Source organism: Podarcis gaigeae (assembly GCF_964106915.1).
Source record: "Podarcis gaigeae genome assembly, chromosome: 16".
Taxonomy (NCBI): Eukaryota; Metazoa; Chordata; class Lepidosauria; order Squamata; family Lacertidae; genus Podarcis; species Podarcis gaigeae.
The window spans coordinates 9,189,859-9,213,953 of record NC_139693.1 but is presented as its reverse complement, the minus strand read 5'-3'; the positions used below and the strand labels follow the sequence as shown (position 1 = coordinate 9,213,953).

The window sequence follows — 24,095 nt, the reverse complement described above, 5'->3', positions numbered from 1 at the left end:
ATTATTATTATTATTATTATTATTATTATTATTAACCCTGTCTTTTCCTGCCTGGTTCAAGGTGATGTCTCTGCTTTTTCGGTTTGTCATTGCTTTTCTCCCAAGAAGCAGGCATCTTTTAATTTCGTGGCTGCTGTCACCATCTGCAGTGATCATGGAGCCCAAGAAAGTAAAATCTCTCACTGCCTCCATTTCTTCCCCTTCTGTTTGCCAGGAGGTGATGGGAGCCTTATTCCCCCTCTGTGAGTTTGCCCAATCCTCTTAAAAACCCATCCCTTTGGGGGCTTAGTTTCAATCCCGCTGCAAGGCAAAGCCGGCTTCTCAGCTGCCTGTCTAAGTGTGCTTGTGCAAATGGAATGCAGGAGCGTTAAAGAGTGTTGGCGCCATTGGCAGCCCGGCGCCTGGGTTGGCCCTCACAGGTCATCATCACCTGTCAGAATCTGAAGCCCGTCTTCAGCTGAGCTCCCTCTCACTTCTTTCCCGCTCAGACACTTCCAGCCAGTGGAGGCCAGTCTGGTAGGGCAAACAGGCGCTGCCTCAAACTCTCCACCAACACCGGCCACGGTTTTGTACTTAAAACCAATGGGTTGCACTGTGACCTCCTTAGTTGCTGTGTTGCACTTACCCTTGTGTAAATTAAACATTAATAAATAAGGGGAAATGGTACGATATGTTATAAGAAAGTATTAGAAAATATATTAAGTGTAAGGTAATAAGTACAGTAGTACCTCTGTGTAATGGTTCTAGGGGTTGCTCGTGCGTAAGTTGCCGCCACTCTTGGCTAGGTTACCTGGTTGAACCCTTTCTGTCTGGACAGCCTCTCACCCGTGGCTGTCTCAGTCGCTGGCAGAATCAGTCAGTGGGCGTTTCTTGAACTTCTTCCAGCAAAGAAGTTCTTTGACGTCAAATCTCCTCCTACACTCCCTGCGCGGAAGTCTTCTGCGCAGGGAGGGTGTGGGCAGCGGAGGACCCGTGCTCTCCCCGCTGGTCTCCGGCGAGGAGTCCTGGAGCCTCCTCTCCAATTCCCCCATCTGCCCCCCTTCTCCACTGGTGCTACGCTGATTTCCTTCCCCAGCAGATGGGCTGCCTCTCTCCCTACTGGGACCCTCTCCGGCATCCCTCTGGAGCCTTCCCTCCGCCTCTGGCTCCGATGGCAGTTCCCTGACACTCTGGTTAGGTACTTAATTCGTTCCGGAGGTCCGTTCTTAACCTGAAACCATTCTTAACCTGAGGCATCACTTTAGCTAATGGGGCCTCCTGCTACGGCCACACCGCTGCTGCGCAATTTATGTTCTCATCCCTAAGCAAAGTTCTTGACATGAAGCACTATTTCTGGGCTAGCGGAGTCTGTAACCTGAAGCGTATGTAACCTGAAGCGCCTGTAACCTGAAGGTGCCACTGTATAAGTACATTCAATGTTGTAAATGTAAAGTACATCGGGAAATGATGGAAGTCTATCTTGACATAGTTTCTTGGATTCTACTTTGGTTTATTTTTGTTTAGTTATAAAGTAGAAAAAAGAGCATGTATAAGAGCACGTATAAGTACAAGTTTAAATCAATATTTAACAGTATAATTATTTAAGGTTGTTGTTATTATTATTAGTTTTACCTTTTTTGTAGATTGTGTATGATATCCTTGTATGTCTGTCTGTCTGTCTGTCTGTCTGTCTCTCTCTCTCTCTCTACTGTATATATATGGGAAAAGGAGAATGGGGGACAAAGCTGGAGTTGGCTCTGGTGCCCCCTGCTGTTGGTCTCCTTGCCTTCTGCCCTACCAGCCCTGAGAGGCACCGCAAAAGCATCGAAGGCTTTCTTGACTTTCTTGAACAAACCCTGTAAGGAAAAACTGTGGGAATTGAGTATGTTCCGTTCCAGAGAAGAGAGGCTACACATCAGAGTGATGTGTAGTGGTTAGAGTGCTGGACCCAGGACCCAAGAGACGTGTGTTAAATCCCCACTCATCCATGGAGCCATATGCAAATTGCCTTGAGCCGGTGATTCCTAAATAGGAGGGGATTCATAAACTGTTTTTGGCCTACAACTCCCACCATCCCTAGCTAGTGAGGCCAGGGGTCAGGGATGATGGGAATTGTAGTCTGAAAAAAACAGTGGGAGATCCAGGTTTGGGAAACCCTGATCTAAATCTGTATCTTTGGGGGGCATAAAAGTTGGGATATAGATGTACAGTGGTACCTTGGTGCTCAAACAACCTGGAACCCAAACACTGCAAACCTGGAAGTAAGTGTTCCAGTTTGCGAACTTTTTTTGGAAGCTGAACGTGCTCCGTTTTGAGTGTTACCCTTCCGATTTGAGTACCACACTCTTCCGTTTTGAGTGTTATGCTGAGGTCTGTCTGTTTTTCTCTATTTATTTTGCATTTTTTGTGTGTGGCTCTTTTTTGTTTTTGGGGCTGTGTGGAACCCAGTACAGCTACTGATTGATTGATTGTGTGACTGCAGTACATTGTTTATTGCTTTCATTTTATGGATCAATGGTCTTGTTAGTAAAATTCATATTAAATTGCTGTTTTAGGGGTTGTTTTTAAAAGTCTGGAACGGATTAATCCATTTTGCATTACTTTCTATGGGAAACCGCGCCTTGGTTTTGGAACGCTTTGGTTTTGGAACAGATTTCCGGAACGGATTAAGTTTGAGAATCAAGGTACCACTGTAATTAAAAATAAAATGATTGAACCCACTACTCTTCAGAAAGTAAGCACCCTCCCTCCCCCTTTTAGTGTAGTCAGACACAAAGTTTTTCGTTTCGGGTGGGGAACAGTGGATATATGCAGCACCGCAAGAACATTTAGGCATTTCCCAGATTCTCGGCAGGGGCATTTTTGAGGACGTGGGTTTCTTTGATTCACAGAAATGTCCTTTTCCAGCTGCACGTTTCTGCCCCAGAATGGTACATTTGATGTCTGGTTGGCGTTCTAGGAAATAAAAAGTCCTGGGCTGCTTCCCCTTGAGAATATTTTGAGAACGCAGTACCCGTTTTTCAGTTTGAAATGTTTTATGGTCCCTGTCTAACTTGCAGCGATACTTTTTGCACAATGGCAAGAGTTGATTGCATCTCCTGGAGGTCTCTCTGCACTAGTCTGAAACTGTCTCACCATTCCTGCTCATTCTCACCACAGACATATTTTATTTTATTTAAAAAACAACCCTCTAAACGGGTTTACATAAAATGTAATAATATAGATAAAAATTGCCAAAGAAACTCAGAAGCTAAAAGCTGAGGGTTGCATTCAGTGCTAGTCCTACTCAGAGTAGACACAGTGGAAGTTAATAGACATGGTCAACTTAGATTCGTTCATTTTGATGGGTTTACTCTGAGTAGAGCTAGCATTGGCTACAATCCAGGTTGGCCTTATTCCCCCCCCCCCACCTCCCATTATAATTAAAATTGGATAAAAATATATAAAAATGCACATCAGCTTTACACAGCTGGGCAGGCTTCCCTAAGCAAAAAATATTTTTTTTGCAGGCACCGAAAACTAAAGCGAAGGCGCCAGCCTAATCTCAACGGGCGGGTTGTTCCAGAGAATAAAAGATTGATTCTGTACACAATAAACAATTATATGACACCTGAAGGCAGCCCTGTATCTGGAAGATTTTAATGTCTGTTATGTTTTGCTGTGTTCTGTTATATTCTGTTGGAAGCTGCCCAGAGTGGCTGGGGCAACCCAATCAGATGGGCAGGGTACGAGATAATAATAATAATAATAATAATAATAATAATAATAATAATAATAATAGGATAGCCTCTCTGTTAGGCCCATGGGACTCTCTGTAAGCCACACCCCTTCTCCCCAGGCCACACCTTTCCCTGCTCCTGTTTTGACTCCTTGAGTGTTTCTGCCTCTTTCAAATCTGATATAATGCCTCTTGCTTCCATGGATGTAGTCCTGCGAGAATTGTGTGTAGAAACCAGCCTACTGTAGGAAGGTAAAGTTTGCATTTCTTGCTCCGCCCACTTTTGCTGCTGGCCCCTCCCCCTGCTGACTCATGGCCCCAAGAAGATTGCCCCAAAGGCAATGTGGCCCTTGGCTGAAAAAGGTTATTTATGTATGGAGCTGAGGCTCCAAGACTTTGGCCACCTCATGAGAAGAGAAGACACCGAAACAGCATCTTAAAAAGCAGAGACACTACCTTGCCAACAAAGGTCCGTATAGTTCAAGCTATGGTTTTCAAAGCAGTGATGTATGGAAGTGAGAGCTGGACCATCAAGAAGGCTGATCACCGAAGAATGGATGCTTTTGAATTATGGTGCTGGAGGAGACCCTTGAGAGTCCCATGGACTGCAAGAAGATCAAACCTCTCCATTCTGAAGGAAATCAGTCCTGAGTGCTCACTGGAAGGACAGATCCTGAAGCTGAGACTCCAATACTTTGGCCACCTCATGAGAAGAGAAGACTCCCGGGAAAAGACCCTGATGTTGGGAAAGATGGAGGGCAGAAGGAGAAGGGGACGACAGAGGACGAGATGGTGGGACAGTGTTCTCGAAGCCACCAGCATGAGTTTGACCAAACTGCGGGAGGCAGTGGAAGACAGGAGTGCCTGGCGTGCTCTGGTCCAGGGGGTCACGAAGAGTCGGACACGACTAAACGACTAAACACAACAACTACTACTGCGGCCCATGTTTTGTTAGCCCCCAAAATGGAAAACGAGCGAGGTCCCAACTAAAGAAGAATGGCAACTTAAGCTGATGGAATATGCACAGCTTGCAGATTTAACATACAGAATTAGAGAACAAGAAGAACATAGGTTTAGAGAAGATTGGAAAACGTTTATTGAGTATCTGGGGGGAAATTGTGCACACCTGAAAACGTTGGCAGTGTTAAGATAAACTCGACAGTGTAAATAAGGTTTGATGGGTGCAATAATGGAATACTGAATGGTTTAGTTTTTGAAAAATATGCAGGAATCTATGATATGTGTTAAGTTGTGGGTGAACATATCAGACGACACAGCGATTCTTCAAAGAGCTCTTGTTTATTCACAGGCCAGAACAGAACTGAACTGAAGGGTTCAGCCAGCCTGCTTATATAGAGCTCCACTAGAACGCAACAGTAATCATTTTCTGTAACTATCCAATCACTGAACGTCACTTTCAATCCCTTATTTGCATATGTGGACCTGAGTGGAAACTGAGAACTTCAGTACGTAACAATATGCCAAACGAACAATGGAAGGAGAAGAAGGGAAGTCCTTGATATTTTCAGGGTGTTAAAATGAGTATATTAAACTGTGTAACATAAAATTTAATTTTTATTTTTATTTTTTAAAAAAAGTTCCTTACCTGTGCCTGTATTTCCTCGGCAGGTACCATGACCAGCAGGACGTTACCAGCAACTTCCTGGGTGCCATGTGGCTCATTTCCATCACGTTTCTGTCCATCGGCTACGGCGACATGGTGCCACACACATACTGCGGCAAAGGCGTCTGCTTGCTCACAGGCATTATGGTAAGGGGGAACCTCGTGGGGGCAGTCCTGGGGGAAGATTAAACGTTCTGCGTCTCATCTGTGCTGTTTCAGGGCTGGCAGCCTCCCGATGCTGTTGGACTCCAACTCCCATCAGCCCCAGCAGGCACTGGCCAATCCCTTTGTTCTCCTCGGAGAGCTACAATTCCTAGAGCGGTTTAACAGTTGGTCCCCTCTTCCCATGGAACTCTGGGAACTGTAGTTCTGGTAGGGGGGAATAGGGCATCTCCTAACAGCTCGCAGCTCCCTTAATAAACTACAGCTCCCAGAATTCTTTGGGGGAAGCCATGACTAGTGCTTTAATAATAAGAATAATAAAGGGACACGGGTGGCGCTGTGGCTTAAACCACAGAGCCTAGGACTTGCCGATCAGAAGGTTGGTGGTTCAAATCCCTGCAACGGGGTGAGCTCCCGTTGCTCAGTCCCTGCTCCTGCCAACCTAGCAGTTCGAAAGCATGTCAAAGTAGATAAATAGGTACCACTCCAGCGGGGAGGTAAACGGCGTTTCCGTGCGCTGTTCTGGTTTGCCAGTAGGAGCTTAGTCATGAGCTGTCCGCCGGCTCCCTTGGCCAATAAAGCGAGATGAGCACCGCAACCCCAGAGTCAGCCACAACTGGACCTAATGGTCAGGGGTCCCTTTACCTTTACCTTTAATAAGAATAATAATGCATTCGGGAGGGGGCATTATTGCATTGTTCTTGTTTCTAGTTTTATTATCTAACTTGTGTTTTCCGGTTGTGATTTTATGCGGTGAACCGCCCTAAGACCTGCGAGTGTTGTGCGGTGTACATATTTAATTAATAACAATAATTAATAAATGCAGGCAAGTGGGGTCGGCCTGGCAGCAGCCTCCCCTGCTTGCTGCTGTGGGATGCTGAATGAAGATGGCCGTTCTCGCCTGAACTAGCGGAGCCTCTTTGGTAACCTCTGCTGGTTAGGAATGGAACCTCCGTGTCCAGGGCCAAGCTGCCTCTAGATACCCAGCTGCTACCAGCTGTAGAGGATAAAGCACAGGAAGGGCTGTTGCCCCCACGCCCTGCGGGGTGTGATTTCTCCAGAGGATCTGGCCCAAGATTGTGGGAAACAGGATATTGGACTGCTGGAAGGGTCTTTGCTTGTCCCATCCAGCAAGACTCTTCCTGAACATTTTCTGCCGTGCTTCCAACCTCTCCAGAGTTGTCCCAGATGTCTTCCGGAGCCAGCTGTGGAGCTTTCTCGCCTGCCCACCCCCAGCCCACTCCATTAATCCAAGCTACTTACACACACAGCACCATATCTTGTTTGTTTATCTCTCTTTTAATTAATGAGCTGGATTGGGCTGCCCTACCCCGCCCAGGGGAAATATACAGAGGCGGCAGGTCCTGTTTCCTCTCCCCTTCCGAATGTTGCTGAAGGTTTGCAACTGGGTGGAGATATTCCATTGCCAGATTTATTTCTCAGAAGCCGGATACACACCCTGGTGAGAATCCCAGAGCTTTATGAGTCGATGAGCGACGGTCCAAAACTTATGCGCATTCAGGATTCAGGAAAGGAGCACAGGCTCTGCAGCAATGTCCAGCTCCCTGGGAGGCATGGCTTTAATTTAAAAACCATGCTTCTAGGCCTCATGATGGAGAAGAAGCTCTTGAATTGCAGGCTTTGGATAACCTTCCTATAGGTGTCTACCAAGAACTGAGGATCAACTCATAGCATACATTTAAAGCGCAGTGTTATGTGGCTTCCCCCAAAGGATTCTGGGAGCAGTTGCTTGTTAAGGGTGCTGAGAGAAGACCCCAGTGCCCCCCACATAGAGCTACAGCTCCCAGAGTTACCTGTAAAGTAGGTTTGATTATTAAACCACTCAAGAGAACTGTAGCTCTGTGGAGGAAGCAGGGCTCTCTAAATAACTCTCAGTTCCTTTAACAAACTACAGCTCCCAAAGTTATTTGGGGGAAACTGTGGCTGTTTAAAGTGGTATCAGGAGGTGTTAAATGAATGGTGTACAGGTAAAGGTAAAGGGACCCCTGACCATTAGGTTCAGTTGTGGCCGACTCTGGGGTTGCGGCGCTCATCTCACTTTATTGGCCGAGGGAGCCGGCGTACAGCTTCCAGGTCATGTGGCCAGCATGACTAAGCCGCTTCTGGCAAACCAGAATAGTGCATGGAAACGCTGTTTACCTTCCCACCAGAGCGGTACCTATTTATCTACTTGCACTGGCATGCTTTTGAACTGCTAGGTTGGCAGGAGCAGGGACCAAGCAACGGGAGCTCACCCCGTCGCCGGGATTCGAACCGCCGACCTTCTGATCGGCAAGTCCTAGGCTCTGTGGTTTAACCCACAGCGCCACCCGCATCCCAAAATGAATGGTGTAAATTAGCCTAAATCCCATGGAGTTTGGCGGGTCTTTCTCCCAGGTCGGTGAATAGAGGTTTGCAGCCTATATCTCAGAAAAGGCAGCTGAATAAAGATTTCCCAGCAGTTGCCGGGTTGCTTGAAAACCTTTTTCCCTTGCTGGAAAAGGCCAACCAAAATCTTACAACGTTTGGGGCTTTGGGATTCAGAGGAAAGGGGGAATGAGAGGCGACATGATAGAGGTATCTAAAAGCAAACACGGCATGGAGAAAAAATGCATAGAGAAGCTTCTCTCTTTCATGATACTTGGAGCCATCTGATATAGCTTAATTGTCGGAAGATTTGGGACAGATTAAAAGAAGGCACTTCTTCACGCTGCACATGGTTACTCTGTGGAACTCTCTCCCTCAAGGTATATTGACGGCCACCAGCTTAGGTAGCTTCAAGAGAGGATTAGACACAATTCATGGAAGAAAAGATTATCAGTGGCCACCAGCCACAATGGCTATTTTCTGCTTCCACTGTTGGAGCCGCATTGTTGTGGATTGGAAGTGGGGAGAATTGCTGTTGCTCTTGGGGTCCAGCTTGGCCTTTGGGGCATGTGGGTGGCCACTGTGAGAACAGGATGTGCTAGACCGGATGGGCTATTGGCCTGATCCAGGAGTCGGGCTCTTCTTATGAGCAAAACCAAGGGAAACGATTTGTGCAAATGGATAAGCCTTCCCCTCCTTTTGCAAGAAAACGTTCCTGTTTATTTATTTCACTATTCAGAAGCCTGCCAGCACAATGTTTAAGAACACCATTTCGCCGACTCCCCAGAGGTCAGTTCTCTGGGATGTGCAGCAGTGCCTTGGCAATTCTTCGCCATCAATCAGTCGTCAATAAATAAATACCACGTGCTTTATTTGGAAGGGCTTGGCCAGCCTAGAACCTTTCCTTTTGTCCTGACCTCTTTTCTTCTTATTCTTGGGAACTCTTTTTTTTAAAGATCCATCATTAATCTGAGACTAGGGAGGTTTCCACACAATTTATCAGCGCTCTGGCACGGCAGCCTTCAAGGATCATCTCCATTGCAGCTGGAGAATCATTAATTCAGTGACACCCAAATAATCCTGGTGTGACCTCTTGATGCGTGTTGGGATGGATTCTGGGAAGACACACACACACACACACACACACACACACACACACACACAGCAGCTTCTTTAAAGTTTCCAGGTTTCAACCTGGCTTCCTTTTGAACTTTAGCAGAGCTGGGGAACAATTTGCAGCCTGGGGCCCACATTCACTTCTAGAAGCTGGTGAGGGTCTATGGTAGGGTTGCCAACTTGAATAAAAGACAGTGTGTGTGTTTTGTTAACACTTTTCACAATACAGCCACATACCTCAGGTTACAGACGCTACCAGTTGTGTTTTTTTTGGGTTACAGATGCATCAAAACCTGGAAGTACCGGAATGGGTTACTTCCGAGTTTCGGCGGTCACGCATGCACAGAAGTGCTAAATCGCGCTTTGTGCATGTGCAGTAGCTCTGAATCGCAACCTGCACGTGCGCAGACGCGGTGATGCGGGTTGCGAATGTGCCTCCCGCATGGATCCCGCAACCCGAGCATCCACTGTGCAATAAAAGACAACCTAATCTACATAAAAAAATAAGAGGAAGAAATTACCGGTAAATGAAAAGAAACCGAAGAGACAGAAGAATGCAAGATCCCTTCTCACAAATATTTCTTAAACTTCGACCCATACAGAAAAAGGTGCATACCCCCAGCTCTCACCTGGGAGCATCCCTCTATTCTCCCACCTCTCACCCTGAGAGATCTCGCAGGGGGTTGGATCCCTTCCAACTCTCCTATGATTCTATGGACCCAACAGTTGGAGCCCAGTGGTGCTGTGTAGACCAAGTGTCCATCGGCTTTGGGTCCCCCAGGTGCTGCTGGACTACAACTCCCATTGTCCCCAGCCAGCTTAGCCCAGGGATCATGGGTGATGGAGATTGCGGTCCAGCAATATGTGCTTGGATCCTGCACGCTTGCGGGTTTCCTGGTTGGCCGCCCTGAGAACGGGATGCTAGATTAGGCGGGCCATTGCCCTGATCCAGCTATGCTTTTGCGTTCTCAACATCCAGAGACCCAAGATGAAGAAGGACACCATAAATACTGAACTAGATGTCTCTGGTTGCAGCACAAGGCGACTTCCTGCATTCCTGAGAGGGGCAATTGCTGGGCCATCTCACTGAACCAGAGGGTCTCTCCCTCCCTCCCTCCCTCCCTCCCTCCCTCTTTCTTTCTTTCTTTCTTTCTTTCTTTCTTTCTTTCTTTCTTTCTTTCTTTCTTTCTTTTTTGGAGAATGCAGTTATTTATTTCCATTTTTTTCTGTTTTATTGAGTTTGCTTAGTAACATAACATTATTATACAGTGGTACCCCGCAAGACGAACGCTTCGGAAGACGAAAAACTCGCTAGACGAAGGAGTTTTTCGTTTTCTTACCCGCTTCGCAAGATGCATTTCCCTATGGGCTTGCTTCGCAAAACGAAGCTTGCCCTGCAAGCTCCGGGGATAGCGGGGAAGCGCAGCGCGTCTTGTTTAAAGCAAGGGGCGGCAACGGGGAGAAGCGATCTTCTCCCCGCCGCCCCTTGCTTTAAACAGGTCCGGGGACAGAGGGGAAGGCGCGTGGCGCTTCCCCTCTGTCCCCGGACGGTCTCCATAGGAACGCATTGATTGATTTTCAATGCATTCCTATGGGAAACCGTGCTTCGCAAGACAAAAAACTCGCAAGAAGAAAAAACTTGCGGAACGAATTAATTTCATCTTGCGAGGCACCACTGTATATATTCTATAAAACAAAGAATATAGAACAAAATTCATTCATACTACAATAGATAGATAGATAGATAGATTCTTTATTGTCATTACACAAGTGCAACATTGCACAAGTGCAACGAAATTGGATGCCATCCCTTAAAAACAACAAAAGCAACACAACAACAACAACCAAACAAACCACATTCCAACCACACCCACACCCACACCCATCAAACTCCCAGGTCACACTATCGAGTTACTGCATTTAAGAAGGCCACAGCTCTTGGATAGAAACTATTTTTCAGTCTATTTGTCCTTGACTTGATGTTTCTGTATCTCCTGCCAGAAGGCAGTAGTACAAACAGACTGTGTCCCGGGTGAGATGCATCCTGCAGGATATTGTTTGCTTTCCTAAGACAACGGGAACCGTACAGTTCTTCCAAAGATGGGAGGGGATGACCAATAATCCTTTGGGCTGTGGTTATGACCTTCTGGAGCACCTTCCTCTTCCTAGCTGTACAGCTGGAGAACCAGGCACAAATACAGTATGTGAGAATGCTCTCTATGGAGCATTATGCCTAACTACATAACATTAATATATATATGGTTTCTGGAAAAAAAAGGCTTACATAACAAATCAATTCAAAATACCTTTCGATTTACTTCCCCCCCTCCAGCCCCCCCCCCCCGTCAGGCCTTCCTTCTTCATATCTTTATCCATGTACACAGTCTGTTCATTCGAGCTTGTATGTTAGGGTTGGCTTCCCCTCTTTTTATCCAGTTCCCATAAAATGCCCATTTATTTGTGATTCCCCTCCCCCTCTTTCTGTCTGGTGGCTGCCTCTTGCTACTTTCTGACCCGTACTAAGCGGAGATGAGAGACAAAACAGCGGCTTCTCTTCCTGCTGCCCCGCTGGAAACCTTGGAAGCTCGATTCCACCCCACTTCAAGACCTGCCGTTTGTTCTCTGAGATTCCCATCCCTCTGAGCTTGGCACCTGCTCTTGTTTATTTTCACTAACCCTCCTTTGAACACCCGCCGCTGCAAAGGGTTGATCAGCCGTGTGCTTTTCCTTGGGGCACATAATCGGGATCTCTTAACGCAGATCGATTTCCCCTTAGTGCTGGTTAACAGCCCTGCTGTCCACAGTCATGTAGGTTTGTGTGTGTGTGTGTGTGTGTGTGCACGCTTTTAACCCAAAAGAGTGGCCTTTACTGAGTCAGCTCAGCTTTCTCTCTCTCTCTCTCTCTCTCTCTCTCTCTCTCTCTCTCTCTCTCTTTCTCTCTCTCTCTCTCTCACACACACACACACACAGCCTTTTTTTCTTCCTCTCTGTGATCCATTTACTGGTGATTCCAGGGATTGAACCTTCAGCCCTTATGTATGCAAGGCGGCCAATTTGTCAGTGAGCTACAGCTCCTCCCCAGCATTGCCAATCTCCTTCCAGTCCCCATCTGCACATGGAATAGAATGATGAAATGGATTGAACCACCTTAGACTGCAGGAAATGTTACTCCCCCCTTTTTTTTATAAAAAAGATGCTCTCTTGCCTTTAAAAAGCTCCCTACAAATAGTGAGCCAGCATACATGTCCTAGCTCAGGCATAGGCAAACTCCGGCCCTCCAGACTACAATTCCCATCAATCCTAGCTAACAGGACCAGTGGTCAGGGATGATGGGAATTGTAGTCCTAAACATCTGGAGGGCCAGAGTTTGCCTGTGCCTGTCCTAGCTATTTCCCCCCCCCCTTACTTGTAAGGCTTTTAAAACAACAACAACAACAACAACAACAACAACCTAACAACATTTATTAAGTTTTACTTACATACACAAAAAGCAAATTATGGAATAATTTTATAGAAAGGGAATGATAAATACTATAACCAGCAACAGTAACTCATGGTTCTCGGGCTTAATGCAATAAGGTATATTATTTATATACAGTGATTTCTTCTATAGCTAGAGCAAATTTCTGCTGTTCCTTCCCCTTTTATATTTGCAGGGAATCCTGTGTGTATAGGAACCACATGCACAACACAATTTCCAATTACATTGCAGGAATATATGGAGGTTTTAAATCTGGAAGAGCACTCTGCAGTGGAGCAGTCTGAAATGGTGCCGTTCGTTTTATTTAATTGTTCTGCTACATATGTTGATGGAGAATGACGGCTGACCAACGGTGATATCAGTTGATTGACAGCTGGGAGTGGATGGGGCGGGGGTGGGGGAATGGCCTCATGAGCCAAGATTAGCGTAAAGGCCAATTACTGTTACATCACTTCAAGTTTCAAGCTGAAATCTGCTTCCATGCCATTTTTAGTCATTGGTTCCAATCCTGCCAAGCTAACTTCTACTCAAAGTAGATCCACTGATTTATTTATTTTTAAAAGGTAGCAAAAAACCTAAAGTTAGTAAGGCCTATTACTTTCAAGAGGTGTATTTTGAGCATGCAATAGATAGAAAAACAAGAGGCACACATAAGAGTTCTTATTTTAAACATTCGGTTTAAAAAGTAATGTGCACACCACATTAATATGGTTAAGTGCGTGCACACACACACACACAGATACTGTACACCTCATGAACACAGACACACCCAGCTGTCAGGCTTGAAATTAGCTATTAAGCCAAATTTCGTGTGTGAGAATGAGAGAGAGGGAGTGAATGATTTTTTCTGCAGGTTGCAGCTGAGGAGAGAAGGGTTAACCCAGGGGTCAGCAAACTTTTTCAGCCGTGGGCCAGCCCACTGTCCCTTAGACCTTTGGGGGGGGCAGACTATATTTTGAAAAAAATAAATAAATGAATTCCTGTGCCCCACAAATCACCCAGAGATGCATTTTAAATAAAAGCACACATTCTACTCATGTCAAAACACCAGGCAGACCCCACAAATAACACAGAGATGCATTTTAAATAAAAGGACACATTCTACTCATGTAAAAACACGCTGATTCCTGGACTGTCCGCGGGCCTGATCCGGTCCCCGGGCCTTAGTTTGCCTACCCATGGGTTAACCTTTCCAGAAGATCACAAGCCCCTTGCCCTGCAAGTAGACTGCGGGGTGGGGAGTCTTCTATTGGAGCTGATGTGAAAGCTTTTTTAAAACCTAACTGCATCAGGGGATGGGAGGAAAACCCCCCAGGGGCCACATTTGGCCTGCAGGTTACCAGTTCCTCATGCCTAGCCTCTTTATCTTTATTTTTTGTTCTTAGAAGAAAGCCGAGTTTTTCAAGACGCCAGATAGTTGCGCTCCATGCAATATTCCGCACTTACACGGTAACACTTGTGGGATTGCGGGACATAGCCAGGGATAAGCAGGAACAAGGCAGGGCGGTAATGGAGACACAGCCCAGCTGCGCATTGGCTGCTTGGAGAGCTCAAGCTGAGCTGGAGAGGAAATCCCCTCCAGACCTGGCAAGAGTGACCTTTCTACGCCATTCATCCAGAAAATGAGTCTTTTAGCACCTGAGGCTTCTTCCCTGCCTGGCTGGCAGATCTCAGAGCACAGAGGTATTAAAAAACAACAACGAAATCTCCCGCTAAGTAGGATCCTGCTGCTTCAGGGGCGAGTGGGCAGGAGGGAGGGAGCGGATAACTGCAGAGTTCTTCCAGAGCGGCAGGGCTCTGCTTAATATTTAAAACCAGGGCTCGGTTGTCAAGTTACCGTATTTTTCGCTCGATAACACGCACCTGACCATAACACGCACATAGTTTTTAGAGGAGGAAAACAAGAAAAGAAAAATTCTGAATGGAACCGTGGATGTATCATTTTGGTGCTTCGTGCTGTGGCCACAGACATGTGATTTGACGGTGAGTTTGGGGTAAGCCAATGCAAAAATCCTGAGAATCCATGTGGATCTGTGCTTCGTAACCACAGCAACCGAAAACAGCTTTTACAACTTTGTAAACAAAGCAACCGAAAACAGAAGAGGGTGGGCAATAAGACCCTGAGGCTGAATGAAGGAAAGCAGCAGCCTCCTCTCCGCAGCCTCCTCTCCTCTCCGGATTTTTGCCTGATTTTTGCCCCTGCACTCGGGCCAGTCGGCTCCAGGGACCACACATTCGCTCAATAACACGCACAGACATTTCCCCTTACTTTTTAGGAGAAAAAATGTGAGTGTTATAGAGAGAAAAATACGGTACTTTTTATGTGAATGCTTAAATGAAGAATGATAAAGTTTAGTAGGGCATCTCTGGGAGTAATGGGTGGGTCTCACCAGCTTATCCTTTAGTTTGTCAATTTTGTTTTCTCGCTGTTCCCCCTTTCCACAAGCTTTTTGTGTGTGTGCATCAGCTTGCATTTTGGTGTGTATTTCTTCAAATACCTGTAACCCTAATGTTTACATTTTTGCAAGTTCTTTCCCAGCGGTGGTGTAGCAAGTGTTTCCCAAACTTTGGGGGGCTGCCACCCCCACCCCTTTGTGCCGTATACTCACCCCTACCCTGTAAAAAAAAAAAGCATTTGGAATTATTCAGAATTAAAAAGCATTATTTCAAGCAATGTTCAAAATTTCCTGGGTGCAAGGTGCATTATGCAACCTAGTGAAAATGGTAGGATGGCGTCTGAAGTCTCCACCATCTGAACATGTATGTCTGGGGATTCTTGGGTCTTGACTGCTTTCACACACTAGCAACACATCCTGCAGAATTCTACCAGTTACTGTATTTTTTGCTCTATAAGACTCACTTTTTCCATCCTAAAAAGTAAGGGGAAATGTGTGTGCGTCTTATGGAGCGAATGCAGGCTGCGCAGCTATCCCAGAAGCCAGAACAGCAAGAGGGATTGCTGCTTTCACTGCGCAGCGATCCCTCTTGCTGTTCTGGCTTCTGAGATTCAGAATATTTTTTTTCTTGTTTTCCTCCTTCCAAAACTAGGTGCGCCTTGTGGTCTGGTGCGTCTTATAGAGCGAAAAATATGGTATATTTTATCTGCACAATCAGAATGAATTTCAGGAACCAAAAATGCTGTTTTGAAAAATACGACTTTCGAGCCGTCTGGCCCCAAAATGGCAACTAGGCGTTGACTGTAACCTTGGTTTAAGGAGCCGTTCGGCACCTGGTTTATATATCTCAATTTCTAACGCTGGTTCTGAGTTACTGTGGAGCAGGCTTCTGAAATCTTTGAAGCTTGGCAGAGAATATCTCCCGCAGATTCCAATTAGCAGATGATGCATCATTGACCATTCCTTTCACGGATATGTGTATTTTTGGCTGGAGAATTGCATTTCAAAATTCAGGGCAGCTTTTCAGAGGATAAGTGTGTTTCGGTTCATGCATTGGTTTCGGGAAGGGCACAGTTGGTAGGTTTGCAAGGTAAATTAATCCCCCTACTTCTCAGAGAGCTGGGATAGCTTTCGCTTCCCCGCTGAGTGTGCAGCTGGTGGCAAACCCAGGTTTAATATGTGACACATAGGAGTGTTAAGATTTTTCCAGAGTTGAAATACGCTTCCTGTTGGAGTGCAACTCAGCTTGTATTGATGCTGATGGGATTTGCCTTGGAAGGAAGGTGATAGAGAGGATAACCTCCCTACTTCCTAGACTGTATTTCTGACCTAACCTGTGCTGACCTTCCTTCTGCTTTTGGACGGATGCTCTCAGGGTTGCTGACCTCACTTCCTCCTTCTCAGCGCCACCTTGGGAGAGAAGACCCCCCCTTCCTTCCCCCCCCCCCTCCTGCAAATATCAAAGAGCAAGCGTGGTTCTTTGCATCTCCATCTTGCAGCATTTGAGAACTTTAAGTTGAGAGAAAAGGCGAAGGTGACATGATAGAGGTTTATAAAATTATAAAGTTATGAACTCTAGAGGACACGTGGCCATCCAACAGTGGAAGCAGAGCAGAGCCACCATGGCTAATAAAACTAAATAATAATAATAATAATAATAATAATAATAATAATAATAATAATTTTTATTTATACCTCGCCCTCCCCAGCCAAGGCTGGGCTCAGGATGGCTAACAAGCAATAATAAAAACAAGTTGAATGAATACAACTTAAAAACAAGATTGAAATACAACATTAAAATATTAAAATGCAGCCTCATCACAGAAGGAGAAAGAAAAAAGAAAGAGGGGGAGGGAATCAAATTGGCTCCAAGCCAAAGGCCAGGCGGAACAAGGTTGGCTCCAAGGTTCTAGTCTTACAGGCCCTGCGGAAAGAAATCAGATCCTGCAGGGCCCTGGTCTCATGAGGCAGAGCGTTCCACCAAGCCGGAGCCAGTGCTGAAAAGACCCTGGCTCTGGTTGAGGCTAATCTGACTTCCTTAGGGCATGAGACCACTAGGGTGTTGCTATTGATGGACCTTGAGGCTCTCCGTGGGGGATACCGGGAGAGGTGCTCCTGTAGGTACGAGGTTCCTAGGCCGTGAAGGGCTTTAAAGGTCAAAAGCACCACCTTAAACCTGACCCTGTACTCCACCGGGAGCCAGTGCACTGGAAAAGCACTGGGTGAATATGCTCCCATGGCAGAGACCCCGTGAGGAGCCTCGCTGCTGCATTCTGCACCCGCTGGAGTTTCTGGGACAGCTCAAGGGCAGCCCCGTGTAGAGCAAATTACAGTAGTCAAGCCTGGAAGTAACCGTCGCATGGATCACTGTGGCCAGGTTGGGGGTGGGAAAGGTAAGGGACCAGCTGCTTAGCAGACTTTGTTGGGGGCACCGATGTTTCTGAATACCAGTTTCTAGAAACCACCAGAGAAGAGAGCTCTTGTGCTTGGGTCCTGCTTGTGGGTTCCTCACAGGCATCTGATTGGCCACAGTCAGAACAGGAGGCTGGACTAGAGAGGCCATTGGCCTGTTCTAGCACGTCCTTATTCTCTATTCTTTATATATATAATTTTTTATTGAATTTTATATAAAAAAAATGACAAAACATCCATCTTGCATATAATATATAAAGACCACTTGGCCATCTTGGCCCGAGACTTCCCTTCTCCTCAACTAATGGTTTTCCTAATTATGCTCTGATATTGCATTTTGTTATTACAGTGCTACCTCGGGTTAAGAACTTTGCTTCAGGATGAGAACAGAAATCGTGCTCCAGCGGCGCAGTGGCAGCAGGAGGCCCCATTAGCTAAAGTGGTACCTCAGGTTAAGAACAGTTTCAGGTTAAGAACGGAGCTCCAGAATGAATTAAGTTCTTAACCCGAGGTACCACTGTATTATTATTATTACCCTTAAATCCAGATCTTAAATACAACATTTCAGCATCATATTGATAATGATTGATATCTCTAACCTTACGAAACTTCTTGTAGCCCTACTAACGATGTCAGTTGTTTACAGTTGTCTCTCAAATACAATGTAAATTTATTCCAGTCTTTCAAAAAGGCCTGGACCTGCTGGTTCCAAATTTCCCATGTTAGTTTCGCCGACTCGGCATAGTCCATTAACGTCATCTGCCACTCTAATTTTGTTGGGATCTCTTCCTGTAGCAGGTCCTTGTCCTCTTCCTCCCTTCGATAGAACTAGAAACTTTTCTATCAAGCCTGCATTTCCTTTAGCAAGCTTAGCTTTCTCATTTTCATACTCAAAGGTCTCAGTGGGGCTGCATATCACAGGGAACTGGAGTCTATTGTGCAACAGCATGTGTGAAGGTCATGTGCTTCACAGCTCTTAGAAAAACATCAGTCTACCCACACATGGGGGACGCGGGTGGCGCTGTGGGTTAAACCACAGAGCCTAGGACTTGTATATCCGAAGGTCGGCGGTTCGAATCCCCGCAACAGGGTGAGCTCCTGTTGCTCGGTCCCTGCTCCTGCCAACCTAGCAGTTTGAAAGCACATCAAAGTGCAAGTAGATAAATAGGTACCGCTCCAGCGGGAAGGTAAACAGCGTTTCCATGTGCTGCTCTGTTTCACCAGAAGTGGCTTAGTCATGCTGGCTACATGACCCGGAAGCTGTACGCCGGCTCCCTCGGCCAGTAAAGCAAAATAAGCGCCGCAAACCCAGGGTCGGCCATGACTGGACCTAATGGTCAGGGGTCCCTATACCCTTTACCTTTACCTACCCACACATGGCAGCAGGCACCTACAACTTGCTGCCCAGTCTCCTGGCAATTGGAGAGATGCCTGTTTTAAAAAACGCCCCCCTGGCCTTGGGTTCAGACTCCAACATCATCCTTGACCAATGGCATTGCTGGATGGGACTGGTGGGAGTTGTGGGAAGCCCCACAACATCTTGATGGGCCCAGGTTTTCTTGAGGGCTTCTCCGGTTTAGCTGACACCTCTCGCATCCAGCTCACTTCAGGTGGCTGCTCATTCAGAGTCTCTCTGAAGATGATTTCCTCAAAAGGTTTGTCGTTTACTATCACTCGAAAATAGCAGGCTCACCATTTTCCACATGGTTTGGATTTGGGGTTTCTTTCATTTGCCGCAATAGGATTTTGCCTTAAAAGAGCGGCCTTAAAAAGAAAACCTTTGCATATTCAGGGAGAGAGTGGGGTGTGAATGTGTGTGTGTTGTGTTTGGAGATAACAAAAGCCCTAAACCCCACCAGGCCAGGGCTTATGGGAATGCTTCAGAATTGAGATCGGACCAGGCTTGTTAATTAAAGACTGAGATGGGCTTACTGGAGTGTCTAATCTCCAGGGTGGTGGCAGGGCGGGGGGGAAAGCAGAGAGAGAGAGAGAGAGAGAGAGAGAGAGAAAGGGCAAAAATAGATGTGTGGTTCTGTCAAGTTCGACATGCGTTCATATGCCAAACACCTGCTGTGGACATGTACACAGACACACACCAAGACACCCATAAAACAACACTTCTACCTAAACTGTTTGGAGGCCTGGCAGCTGTCTGCGTTTAGCAGAGGAAGCGGCTCCTCTGCCCACCGTCCCTCTGCCAGATGCACCGTTCTGCAGCCCCAGCAGGTCCTGATTGGGATGTAATCACTCGGATAAAGAGAAAAGACACAGCCCAGCTGTCATTCTTCTGGGCCGGCAAGGGGGGAAGGCGGGCAGGGAGGCACAGGCTACAATCTCTCTCCCCACCCGGCCTCTGTTTTGTAACCCGATGCTTAAGAACCATTTCACTCTTTGCATGGCAATTTGTGACGGCTTTGCCGCTCCCTCCCCTTTGGCCAGTGGGCCAAGTGGGGAGGGGTGGGGGATGGGAAGCCTTTGAGGGGCTGAAGGCTTCATTCTCTTCTGGTCCACCTTCTGAGGGCTACTGGATAATAGCAGGCAAAAGAAGGCAGAGCAAAATGTATACAGGTTTTGACCTTTGAAGCCCTTCACGGCCTAGGACCCTCGTAACTACGGGACCGCTTCTCCCGGTATGCCCCACGGAGGACCTTGAGGTCCATAAATAGCAACACCCTAGAGGTCCCGGGCCCTAAGGAAGTTAGATTAGCCTCAACCAGAGCCAGGGCCTTTTCAACACTGGCCCCGGCCTGGTGGAACGCTCTGCCTCATGAGACCAGGGCCCTGCAGGATCTGATTTCTTTCCGCAGGGCCTGTAGGACAGAGTTGTTCTGCCTGGCCTTTGGCTTGGAGCCAATTTGATTCCCTCCTCCTCTTTCTTTTTCTTTTCTCCTCCTGTGATGAGGCTGCATTTTAATATTTTTACTGTTTCAATATTTTAATTGTTGTATTTCAATCCTGTTTTTAAGTTGTATTCATTCAACTTGTTTTTATTATTGCTTGTTAGCCGCCCTGAGCCCAGCCTTGGCTGGGGAGGGCGGGGTATAAATAAAAATTATTATTATTATTATTATACACGTTTTACCATTGCACGACAGGCTAGTTCCAGCGGTCACTCAGACATTCGCACTATTCTCGCCAAGGGAAGTGAGGTCCACAAACAGAGCTCCAGGGCATCTTCCAGCTAGGCAGAAACACTCAAGGAGGGTTGAGAAAAGCAGGGCTGGTCTGGGGGAGAGACTGGCGGGCCAGATGGAGAGGCCTGGAGGCCACGTTCGGCCCCCAGGTGTGTCATTCCCCCACCACCCGTGCAGGTGGCTGTGATAAGGTCATGGCAACAAAGGGTGTGGGAACCTGTGTTCCTCCAAATATTGTTGGACCACAACTCCCATCATCTCTGACCATTGGCCCTACTGGCTGGGGGCTGATGGGAGTTGAAGTCCCAAGCACTTCTGGATTGCCCTTGATCAGGGAGGGCTGCCTTAGGTTGCAAGTCTGCAGTCTAGCCCGACTGTGTTGGTTTGCGGTTCCTAGGTGCTTATTGTTGCTTGTAAGAATACCAGTAAAAGGCATTTATCCTTAATGTTCTCATTAATAAGCAAATTCATTTTTTTTTTAAAAAAACCCCAGTTCTTTTAAGGCAATTTCTTGCTTAACGGGGCTTGTAGATGAACAGCAGGTACCACTGTCCACTTCTGGAGCAAGCAGGTGCTGTTTCAGCACCATGGATAGCGGCTCAGATGCAAATCTTTAGGGCAGAGGCTGTTGTATATCCTTGTCTTCCTCTCCTTGCTTACGTGACTTTGGGGAGTTTTGGAGTTGAGGTCCCAGGACAACTGTGAATGGCATATTTCGTCTGACACTCCCCGCCCCCGATCATTCACCTGCCAAATGGTGGGGCTGGAGGGAACCAGGACATTGCAGCTGCCTTGGACTCTGATGACAATAATAATAATGCAGTGGACGCTTGGGTTGCGATTCAGCGCTTCTGCGCATGCACAAAGTGCAATTTAGCGCTTCTGCACATGCGCAACCACTGAAACCCGGAAGTAACCCGTTCTGGTACTTCCAGGTTCTGGCGGTCTGCAACCCGAAAAGACACAACCTGAAGCGGCTGTAACCCGAGGTATGACTGTATTGACGACAACAATAGCAGCAGCAGCAGCAGCAGCAACAACAACAACAACAACAACACCATGCCCATCTGACTTTGTTGACAACAACAACAATACCATGCCCATCTGACTGTGTTGACAACGACAACAATACCATGCCCATCTGACTGTGTTGCCCCCCCCCCCCACTCTGGGCAGCTTCCAACAGAATACAAGAGAACACAGAATACATCAAAAACTTGCCAATATAGGACTGCCGTCAGATTTCTATGGAAGGTTTTATAATAGTTTCTGTCTTTGATATCTGACGAGAGGGCATTTCACAGGGAAGGCGCCCTGTGCTGTCTATTATTACGCTTTGTATTATATTTTTATTATTATGGTTCATAATATGTCTTCTTAATGTTGTATACTGCCCTGGGATCTTTTGATAAAGGAGGATATATCAATCAATCAATCAATCAATCAATCAATCAGGGCTGAAGAATCTTTTATGACTGTGATTGCAGGGGGACAGAGAGGCGAGAGTGGGCAGAGATAGGTTTGTTTCTACATACCCGTTCCCCTATCTATCCTCCCTTCAAGACAAGCCAGAGGCCTAAACAGCCTCGGTCCAGTATATCTGAAGGAGTGTCTCCACCCCCATCGTTCTGCCCGGACACTGAGGTCCAGCTCCGAGGGCCTTCTGGCGGTTCCCTCACTGCGAAAAGCCAAGTAACAGGGAACCAGGCAGAGGGCCTTCTCGGTGGAGGCACCCTCCCTGTGAAACACCCTCCCACCAGATGTCAAAGAGAACAACAACTGCCAGACTTTTAGAAGACATCTGAAGGCAGCCCTGTTTAGGGAAGCTTTTAATGTTTGATGTATTACAGTATTTTAATATTTTTTGGGAAGCTGACCAGAGTGGCTGGGGAAGCCCAGCCAGATGGGCGGGGTATAAATAATAAATTATTATTAGTAGTAGTATACGCCCAAGCAAGAAAAAACACACAACGAGGGTGCAGAGCAAGGCCAGCAGGTGTGTGTGGCCTTGGGGATAGAGGTGGGCTTGAGGAAGGGGCTGTGGCCTAGGGAGAGTTTTGAGGGCTAGATTGAGAGGCCTGGTGGGTCACCTTGGTCCCCCAGGCCTGAGGTTCCTCACTATACAAAATGGTTGGGGGGTGTCAGCCAGAAACATAACCGTGGGCTAGAAAACAAAAATATTAATGGTAGTAGCCGCAAGGGCAAGGATTTCTGTTCTTGGGGAAATTCAAAACAGCAGCCACGGGGATTTCAAACCGGCTCCAGCAGCAGTGCAAACAGGAGGCTGAGTTAATATTTGGGTTGGATTTCTGGCTAACTCTCAGTGTTGTGTTTTGTTTTTGGTTCTCCCGTTCACCTGCCAGGGGGCTGGCTGCACCGCCCTGGTAGTGGCTGTCGTGGCACGGAAGCTGGAGCTCACCAAAGCCGAGAAGCACGTCCACAACTTCATGATGGACACACAACTCACCAAGCGGGTAAGCGGCCTGCGAGCGGGTGGGGGGAGACCCTCTTGCTTGACGGGGCATCTGCCTTGCATGCACAAGGTCCCAGGATCAGGCTCCAGCATCTCCCGGTCAGACTGGGGATGCCTCGTGCCTGAAACCCTGGAGAGCTGCTGTCGGTCAGTGTAGACAATATTGAGCTGAGTGGACAGTGGTTCACTTCAGAAAAGCTGGTATTCAGGGGTAGACTGCCTCTGATGCTGGAGGTTCATAAGAAATCACGGCTAAGAGCTGCCGATAAACATACCCTCCACAAAGTTGCCCATTCTGGGACTTGAGTACCTGATATTACAGCATTGCTAATTGGCCACTGTAGACATTAAAATATTCTGATTTCGTTCATCGTTATGCTTGGATTTGGCGAAAAAGGCTGCATCAGAACCTTCTTTTTTTAGGCTGATCTTTTGCCTAGCAACTTCCTCGCACTTCCCCTCTGGTCCTCCGGGGCCACCTCTCTCTCCCCCCCTCCCCCTTCCGCCAGATTCATTATCTAAATTGCTTTCTCTCCGGCCTCTCTGGATAATTTCCCTCGCTTGCTTATGGAAGGCTTTTTTTAGATGAGGCGGAGAACAGGAGCTCTTGGTCCCCAGGGGCAGGTTTTGCAAGATCCCTGAGCTGCCCGAGGTTGGAGCCGGGAGAAATGTCAGAGGTGTTCTCTTTGAAGGGGAGTGAGAAAAGGAGGAGAACGGCCTGAAAGGCTTGTTCGGAGCAGGCAGGGGCTGTGTGCATGTCCGTCAGGGGAGCACTAGAGCAAATTAATGATTCGAGAAGCTGTTTCTTCAGAGGCCCCATATCATGACAAGTTCCCCAACACTTCCAAGCCTGCGTGAAGATCTCCCAGGTCTCGTGCCTGTCAGACAACTGGAGGGGGAGAGAGATTTATCTGGCAAGGCAGCATCAAGGTGTTAATAAGTTTTTTGTGTGCCAATTGTATTTTATTTATGTATTTGTTTCTTCTGGGTTTTCTTTTTAAAGTACTCTTAATTGGATCAGATCCCAGAGCAAGATACATTTTTCAAAGCATTCAACATTTTTGGGGGGAAGGGGTGTCATCAAGCAACTCATTTCCCTTGGGGGTAATCCTTTGGGGGCTGCATGATGATGGTAAAGGTAAAGGGACCCCTGACCATTAGGTCCAGTCGTGGCCGACTCTGGGGTTGCGGCGCTCATCTCGCATTATTGGCCGAGGGAGCCGGCGTACAGCT

General features: G+C 47.0%; 1 protein-coding gene across 1 annotated transcript in view; it reads left to right on the top strand.

The window, feature by feature from the left end:
* Nucleotides 1–24,095, top strand: part of KCNN3 (potassium calcium-activated channel subfamily N member 3) — a 99,488-nt gene that overhangs the window by 59,494 nt on the left and 15,899 nt on the right. Inside the window, exons 4-5 of the mRNA XM_083715691.1 lie at nt 5,327–5,468; nt 22,753–22,863. Of these exons, the coding sequence (XP_083571817.1) occupies nt 5,327–5,468; nt 22,753–22,863 (253 nt within the window). The remainder of the gene's footprint in view (nt 1–5,326; nt 5,469–22,752; nt 22,864–24,095) is intronic.